Source organism: Rhineura floridana, chromosome 3 (assembly GCF_030035675.1).
Source record: "Rhineura floridana isolate rRhiFlo1 chromosome 3, rRhiFlo1.hap2, whole genome shotgun sequence".
Classification (NCBI taxonomy): domain Eukaryota; kingdom Metazoa; phylum Chordata; class Lepidosauria; order Squamata; family Rhineuridae; genus Rhineura; species Rhineura floridana.
Genome location: NC_084482.1, coordinates 25,724,097 through 25,733,038, shown reverse-complemented (window position 1 = coordinate 25,733,038; position 8,942 = coordinate 25,724,097). Strand labels below are relative to the sequence as shown.

At 43.2% G+C, this 8,942-nt stretch overlaps 1 protein-coding gene across 1 annotated transcript; it reads right to left on the bottom strand.

The window, feature by feature from the left end:
• Nucleotides 1-2,996: 2,996 nt before the first annotated feature.
• LOC133379561 (homeobox protein Hox-B3-like) lies at nt 2,997-7,638 on the bottom strand. The gene is made up of 2 exons (XM_061615089.1): nt 7,272-7,638; nt 2,997-5,849 (listed from the first exon to the last, which is right to left on the bottom strand). Exons 1-2 carry the CDS (start codon nt 7,627-7,629, stop codon nt 5,233-5,235), a joined length of 975 nt encoding a protein of 324 aa, XP_061471073.1. The 5' UTR covers nt 7,630-7,638; the 3' UTR covers nt 2,997-5,232.
• Nucleotides 7,639-8,942: the final 1,304 nt, after the last annotated feature.

Genomic DNA, 8,942 nt, shown 5'->3' with positions numbered 1-8,942 from the left:
CTACAATTCTAGATGCTTTAGACTACCATTCTCATCAGCCTCGGCAAATAAAACCATGTTTTAAATTTTAATTTGCTGCAGCATTCAGTTTTTTTCCTTCTTCCCTCCACCACCCAGCATTACCAATTCATGTGTGCATACTGATAAACCACTGGGAAAAACAAAGGTGTATATAGAGATCCTTTTTGTGTCATGTTTTCCCAATGCACAGGAGAAATCTATAAAACACCACACAAAAAGAAACTGAGGAAGCGGCCTTATAGCAAGTCAGACTAGCGTTTCAGGCAAGAACTTTCTCCAGGGATTGAACTGGGGACATTTTGCATGCAAAATCTATCACTGAGCTATGGCTTTTTTCTTTAAGACACTTGTACATTTGATCACATCAAGATTGCTTTTGGGGTTTTTTTTTTTGCAGTATTTTAATCAATGCACATATTCATAATAGTAATGCAGAAAGCAGCTGCAGTGGGAGAGACAGATGTAAATGATATGAAAAAACCAAAAGCCTAATTTTAGAATTAATTTTAAAACTTCTGGTTTAAGCAGAATTCAGGAGAAGTGGAAATCAGGGTCCTGCAGACCAGAGAAACCATAAAAGAATAGAATGGGGTTGGAATCTTCTTACCTGATTCACTTCAATCCCTACCACAAGTTACTATTAAGCTCCCAACAATCTTGGCAGCTCTCCTGCACATGAGCAAATAAGAGCTAAACAGTCAAGAGCTCACATGTGGGGTTGTGATGCATTGCAGGTGTGTGCAAAACACAAAGATCAGGTTTTAAGATTAACATAGGAAGCTGCCTTATGCTGAATCAAACATTGGGTCCCTTTATCCCAGTTCTTCTACTCCAGGGATGGAGAACCTGGTGCCCACCATACGCTGTTGGACTGCAACTTCTATCAGCCCCAACCAGCATGACCAATGACCAAGGATAATGGGAGCTGTAATCCAATAACATCCCCATTCTTGGTCTATTTCAGCTGACAGTGGCTTTCCACAGACTCAGGCAGACATCTCTCCCAACTTCATTATCTGAGACCTTTTAATTGGAGTGCCAGAGATGAAACCTTCCTCTGAGCTATGGTCTCCTATGATTGACCAACGCACATATTTTTAAAAGCATTGCACCCACGTTATTTGAGAATATGCTTTGTATATTTAGGGTACTATACCAAGCAAAAAACATGAAAAATATTTCTGTAGATCATAGCATTTCAAGATCCCTTATTCAACACTAGATAACAGCAAGTAGGACATGCCTGGAGCGTGAGGGAGTTCTCAGATAATTTCTCCTAGAGATGAATTGATGTGGGGGAAAATGAATTTATATCCATGCAATTTTCTGGCTACAAATGCTGCTGGATTTAGGCATTTAATCATACTTTTTAAAGGTGTGAAAATATTGACAGCTTGCACAACATTTCATGACAATTCTCCCACAAGTGTTAAGACTGGTGAGGCTGATCCAGTGAAAATGAAACACTTTTTTTAAAAAAATGGTTTAAACATGGGGTTTAGTGGGATGTTCATATTGAAATCAACGGAACTAATATAATACATGCTAAATGCTGGTTGAATTTCAAAAGTGAAATCTAAAAATGTTTGAAATTCAACATGTCACATCAGAATTCTGACTTTTGCTTCTGGATTTCAAATTTGTGGAACATTTCATTTTAGGTTTAGCATCAAGAGTACCTGTCCTTCATTCCAGCTGGGGCAATGGATGCTGTTGTCAGCTCTACACTGCATCAGCAGTGCCGGTGGGGGGCTGGAAATTCCTGGGTGGTTGGCAGGGAAGCAAAGTCCTTAGCCGGCAGTCTGGTTATAAATCTGCCAGGTCTAGGAGGAGGGGAGCTGATAAGGGCCAGGCTTGTCCAAAGCATACTTGCCAAGTCAGGAGTCCAGAAGTGAGATCAGTAGAGGTCCGGGATCAAGTGCCAAGGGGTCAGTCCGAAAGAGGGTGCCAGGAAACTAGGAACACACAAGCCACGCCTGACGTTGCAGTCAGCAACAAGCTGCAGCCAAGGTGTGCCTTATAAAGAGCAAGGTTGACAGCAGGTGTGAGTCCTCAGCGTTTGGGCCTTAAGGAGACAGGCCTGCCTTTCTTCTGCCTGACCTTCTGCTGTCTACGTTCTGCAGGTGAGGGGGGAGTATCCTGTTCACTGTCTGTGTCTGGCTGCAGGGACTCTGCTGTATCTGGGGTGCTCTGCAGCTGAGGGGGAGAAGGAGCTGGATTCTCAGGAGGCTCCTCTGTGTCTCCTTCTGAGTCTGCTACTCCTGGGTCTGCTGCTGTTACTCCCGAGTCGTCCTCATCTGAGGAGTCCTCTGACGGGGCCATGACAGCTGTGACCTCAACAAATGCATTTATAATACACACTTCAGGGTTTTCTTAATGTTTGTACTGTTGAACCAAGGGCAATTGGTAGACAGCAGGTAGCGCAGGGCAACTGCTTTGTGTGACTAAAGCCTCAAGCTGGGTTTTCAGGGGAAGCTGGTTCCTCAGTTTGGCACTAAAAGAGGGACCTCCTAGCCACCCCCTCCCATAAAACAAAAAACATAGCACCATATAGGCTAGATTCTTTTGCAAACTGGACCTTCCATCTTACCACTAAACTCTCTTGATTGATACTTGCCCTTGCAAAAGTCACTTAAGGGAGAATGGAAGGTCTAGCTAACTAGTAGTCCAAGGAAATGGAAGAGGTTTAATGGAAGGCAGGGGCCATTTGGGGATGGGGTGGGGGAGAGATAGAAATGCACAGGCAGGCTAAGCTCCAGAGCTGCATACTAACTGGGAGATGAAAGAGCTAGAGGCCTTCTGAAGTACGTGCTGTCTCAATGATTAATGGGGGTGAGGGAAGGGTGAGGCCCAGCCCCTAGTAAACTACAAGATGGCAAAGTGATTCTAAGAACAACAGAGCAGTGTTCATGGAGAAAAGCTAGTCTGCCTACGCCAAGAAAATCTCCCGGTGCTGTTTTTAAAAAGCCTCTTTATTTCCAGTATCAAAACAGTACATTAAAATAGACGCCAAGAGCCAAGCAATCATTAAAAATAAACCATCGGTGACGTATAGCATACAGTGAAAACATTGCTCACTACTGCAGCGGTGAGGTTGTGAGTCGGTTCTTCCAGTGTGCATTCCCTGCCCATGCCTGACTGCAAGACAATAACCCACAGAGGCAGCCATGTGCACACCCAGGAATTGCGGCATGCAGGTGATCACAATATCAGAGCTGTATCACAGGAGAGTTTTTAAAAAATTAAAAGTGCAGGTGTGGGGTTTCAAATGTTATCTGTTTTGTAAGGCTTGTAGTGGGAGATGTTTTGGAAAGGCCTCATTGTCAAAGAGATTCAGTGCATTCTGGAGGTATGGGCCTTTTTGAGGCAAGATTTCTTGGAGGGGGCTTGCCTGATTGCTCTAGGCTCTTCCATATGGGTGGTAAGCCTGGCTAGGGATGAAAGAGGAAAGAGGAACATGCAGCTTGCTAGCCTTGCTACATCAGCACCATAATGATGTCTGAAAATATTTATATGAAAGAGAGAGAGACAGAGACATATAGAATAGCAACACAGGATAGTAGATTTCAAACTATGTTCTATGGAGCCTTCCCTAGTAAATTCTCTTGGGTTCTTCAAAGAGAGGATCAGTACTGATGGGCAAACTTTCTGGAAAAACAGCTTGTCCACCACTGCCAAACTTCCTCTGGGCTGGACAGCTTCAAGGAAGTTCTGGGTGTATTTTTGGGTGAGGACCATTTCCATTAGTCCTGTAGAAACTGATTGTAAAAACACAGGAAGAGCCCTGCTAGATCAGACCAAAGGCCTATCTACTCCAGCATTCTTTTCTCATGGTAGCCAACAGATGCCAGTGGACGGAAGCCCACCAGTGGGGGGATGAGCACAACAACCTTCTCCTACTTCTGATTCCCCAGCAACTGGCATTCAGAGTCACATGCTGTCTCTGATCCTGGAAGTAGGATACAACCATCATGACTGATAGCCGCTGGTAACCTTACCCTCCATGAAAGTGTGTGTCCTAGAACACTCCCCAGAAGAACCTTCTGAAACATGCAGGGGAAGGGTTTCTCAGTGGAGAAATCCAGATGGAATGAGATCTGAGAAGGCTGGAAGCTTGAAAACAAACCACGGATGTAGGGTGAACTCATAGGACTATTTACCAAGTATAACTTCGTCTACAGTGTGCATATAAACACTTGGTAAGCCAATTGGTTATAACATCCTTTTAAGTGGTGAGAAAATTTTTACCACACATCCACATTCTGTCAGAAATCTGGAGAAACAAGGGAGCTGTAAATTCTCCTTGCCCGATCATGGTGATGGTGATGCAACTTTTCAGGGGAGAGATTTCATTGGGGGGCTCCAGTTGCTTACCACTGAGTTGCATGTACACTAAGTTTTTGGTTGGTAAATGGCCATCTGTGTTAGCCTGTTGAGAGGTGGTGGACTTTAAAAGATCCCCGCTATCAGGGCAAGGTGCCCACAGGACAAGGGATGAGTATCATCATGTGGACAGAAGGATCCAGGGGGAGCAGGAAGGAGGCACTAAGCTTTTGAAGTGGACTAGGCTAAGAACTATGCTTGGAAATGCCCCATTACGGCTGCAATCCTACACCCACTTATATGGGACTAAGTCCCATTGAACTCCATGAGACTTACTTCTGAGTTGACTTGTACAGGATGGCACTGTTAGGTAAAGTCTTTCACTTTGAGCAAATGAATGCCTGAAGAAACCACAGCAACTAAGAGTAGCCTGGTCTCTCCCCCCCCCCTTTAAAAGAGCATCATAAGGCCAATAGCTACTGACCAATTGAGACCACCACCTTCTTTTACAAAGTCATTCACAAAAATCCTCTTTGAAAATGATGTCTCAAACACACAATGCATAGACTGACTTAGGTTTGGGTTTTTGTTTTTTTAAATCAAGCCAGTCTTGCTTTGAGTGAATGTCAACTTTGTAATGTCCAGTGGCAGCAACACCCCCACCAATGGAAGTCTTGTACAGTTAAATAAGTAGGAGGTAATGGGTGGGCAGAGGAGTGGGGGTAGGGGAGGGAGGTTACTGTTGGTTGCACTTAGAGGTTTTTTTTTTTAATGAGATAATAGGACTGTAGCAATTTCCCCTGCTTGGTTTCCATGGCAGAGAGAGCCCTCACAGATGCATAAGATTTACAGGTCCCTGAGAATCTCCCTGAGGCACAGGATGTGTGGTTAAATCTGTGTAAATGGGATGTGAGTTGGACGGCTGGGGATTTCAGCAACACAGCTGTAGTCCAGGTTTGCAGAGGAACAGTCGGGGAAGCTGAAGAGCGAGTCAGCCTCAGGCATATTTCCCAGGTAATTTTCTCCCATCTCGCTTGGACTCCCTTGCAGAACTGGAGGTCCATAATGATGACTGTCTCCTTGCAGAGAGAGGGGGCCGTACTCCAAGGAGATGGATGTTATGGGGCTGTCAAAGAGAGGATCTGTATAAGTTGATGATGAACTATATAACCCTCCCTGGGCCTTGCTACATGAACTCGGCGTGGCTGTTTCATACTCAGCCTCCATCTGACTGTAACAGCCGCTCACTTGAGGACTTCTGCTTGGGGACTTCCTCATGGTCCCCTTGGCCCTGCTGTCTTTCTTAAACTTCATCCTTCTGTTCTGGAACCAGATCTTGATTTGCCTCTCAGAGAGTCTCAGAAGCCGAGCCATCTCCAACCTGCGTGGCCGGCAGAGGTATCTATTAAAATGGAACTCTTTTTCCAGTTCCACCAGCTGGGTATGGGTGTAGGCTGTGCGGACTCTCTTGGAAGAGGAGAGGCTTGGTGGAGAAGAGCTGGGGTCTAAATGAAGGAAATGAAAGAGTCAGTTCAGCTTGACCCCTGATGACTTTGCAAGGAATAATTAATTGCCTCACAAAACATCATACCTAGGAGAAATCAGCATATAATAAAAACTGGGTGTATAATGTACAACAGAGATGAGGAAATTGTGGTCCTCTTGATGTTGTTGGACTACAACTCCCTTAATCCCCAAACATTAACTGGCCTGACTGGGGCTGATAGGTGTTGGAGTCCAATGGTATCTGGGAGGCCACAGATTCCCCACCCCAATGAACAAGTATGCATGCTAACACACTGCCCAAACTCATAGAAAATGTTAGAGCTGAGCCAGAACTACTCACAGACTTCTGCAAACACGTTCATCTGGGTCTTTCCCTTTTTGGTGATTCCTTTTCCTCCCTCAATGTGCCTTTCAAAAAATGTTTGCTCATTTATTTTCATTGCCCTGTGACATCATCATACAGCCAAATCTGACTGACTGGATCATCCTGCTTACTGTGCAATGCATGGCTGGGTGAGATCACTGACATAATACATACAAGAAGGAGGAAAAAGCAGAGGCCAGGGGGTAAAGCTGCTAGAAAACCTTAAGAAATAATGGTAACTGGAAAATGTGAGTATTTCTGTCCCCAGAATTCCTAGTTTCTATTCAGAAATGAAACGAGAATATTTGATGCAGCTCAGTAATATTCTAGGTTCTTTTGAAAATCAGTTTGGAATGTCTTGTGTTTACATTTGCAAATAATGGAAATGTTCTTTTCTATTCTATTTGTCTTTCTGTCTCTATGTCGAGCTAAATAATGATGTATGTTTCTAAATATGTCTATATCCATCCTATTCTAATGGATTAATCAAAAATGAAACATGTTTATTTAATGAGAAATAACACTGATTTTTTGTGAAGGATCTAGAAATAATATATTAGAGCAGCTTTTAAAAGAATAATTATATGTCATTCATACAGAATTCCTCAAGCAGAAGCCTAGTTGCTCCTATGATCCTAGGATAAGGAGGGATATAAATATAAGCAAATAAAAATTATGGAGCTACTTTCTATGTGATTGCCCAGAGAATGTTCTGAAGGCACGTGCTGTGGTGCAGAGAACCCTATATAAGATGTGCTTAGTTATTTGGAGAAAAAACGTGGTATAAATATAATAAATAAATAAATAAATAAAAGTACCGTATCTGAATGCTTATTTGGAATTACTGGGAATGCTGTAGTCCAGATCAGGGCTAATCAAGGCAGTGCCGTTCAGATGTTGCTGGACTACAACTCCCATTATCTCTGTCCATTGGCTATGCTGGCTGGGACTGATGGGAGTTGGAGCCCAACAACTTTGGGAGGGCACCATGTTGGCTCCCCTTGGACTACATGCACATTGACACTAAGCACAGGAGATGATAGACAAAACAAGATACCTGATGAAGGAAGGATGTTCTTCTGCTTGCTGCTGTGTCTTGTTTCCTTCATCCAAGGGAAGACTTGTTTTGGTAAATGGGTATTATGTGCTTTGCTAGTGCCATTGGTGGACATGTCACAAGGATTGGAAGAGGTAACCAATGGAGGCTGTTGCATTCTTGAGGTCTGATCATTGCTGTTCCCTAGAGATCTCAGGGATGCCTGCTGGGTACCTTTTTGGCCTGTAGACGTTTCTGACTCCCGGTGTACTAATGGAGCCGGAAATTGTTGCTGACTAAAAGAATCCCTCCTAATGGGATCTTGGTACAAACTGCCTTCTGAGGACTCCTGGTCATCTTCATGAAGAGCTTTTTGCATTTCCTGTTCTTGTCTGACTGAAGGGACAGAGAAGGAGACTGATACCTTGAAATGAACATGAAAGGAATCCAGACAGAGCTCCAGTTATTACTGTTGAAGAAGGATCATCTTCATCCACGTGTTCCAAAAGCTAAAGGGAAACATTCTAAGTAAACATGCCCTCATCTCATAACAAAAATGCTTACCGGCCATTCTGGCCTCTGGCCAGAAAAAAAGAACCCATCTCCCTTCAAGGGGGGGGGGGAAGAAACATGAACTTTAAACAAAGACAGTTTTTTGAGTTTCAACATGTTTAGAGTTGAAACTATTTGGCTCCCAGAAAGTATTTTCTGCAGATGTTGTTGTCAAGCATGCACCAGACGTTTAATGTTTGTATTTGCCAACCAGTGAGTTGATTTTAATATTTGACAGTATTTACTGATACATTGTGGTTTTAATGACAGTATTTGAGAGCTTATATATCTAGTCTTATATGGTGTTTGAGAGTTGGCATGGAATAATATTCAGCATTATAATATTCAATATTTGACAACTGTTAGCTAGAATGAGGTTTTGTTATTGGACAAGTGGGACCTGCAACAAAATGTTGCAGTGTAAAGTGCTCCTGCTCAGTGTTCCAGCCAGTATGCCATGCCTTCTTTCAGGATGTTCCACACCATTCTTCCTCCCCATGATTTTCTGCCCTCCTGCAGCATTCTGTGGCCATTGAGCATGCTCAGTCCAGATTGGGCTGTTTTGGGGGATCCTGTCGCTTAGACAACCCCCCAATAAATTGTACCTCAGCAAACCTTGAAGTTTTCTCTGAGCATACTGTTATCACTCTCTTGTGTGCATTTTCTCTATATAAGGATAGGCACTTGAAGAATGAATATTAGAATATATATTAGTATATATGATAGTGTGGTGTAGTGGTTAAGGTGTTGGACTAGGACCTGGGAGACCAGGGTTCGAATCCCCACATAGCCATGAAGCTCACTGGGTGACCTTGGGCCAGTCACTGCCTCTCAGCCTCATGAAAACCCTATTCATAGGGTCGCCATAAGTCGGAATTGACTTGAAGGCAGTACATTTACATTTTACATATAACAGTATTTGGCAGTTGAAAGTTTATGAGATTACATTAAAGTTTATTTTGGATACCTGTCAAAATAAAAAATAATCAATAGATGCCACTAAACCTAGAGCCCTCAAATCTGGAGGGGAAGATTTCACATTCAGAATTTGGATTCCAGTTTCACATTCAAAATGTGAACAGCAAAATCTGACATTTTGGTGAATTTTGAAAAATCGTTTCAGTGCCCATGCTTGTTCCA

Excerpts from the sequence above, each read along its gene's own strand:
- LOC133379561 (XM_061615089.1), bottom strand. The coding sequence starts at position 7,629 with ATGCAAAAAGCTCTTCATGAAGATGACCAGGAGTCCTCAGAAGGCAGT. Across the intron at positions 5,850-7,271 it reads GAACATCCTTCCTTCATCAG|ACCCCAGCTCTTCTCCACCA; the intron begins GTATCTTGTTTT and ends TCCTTCATTTAG.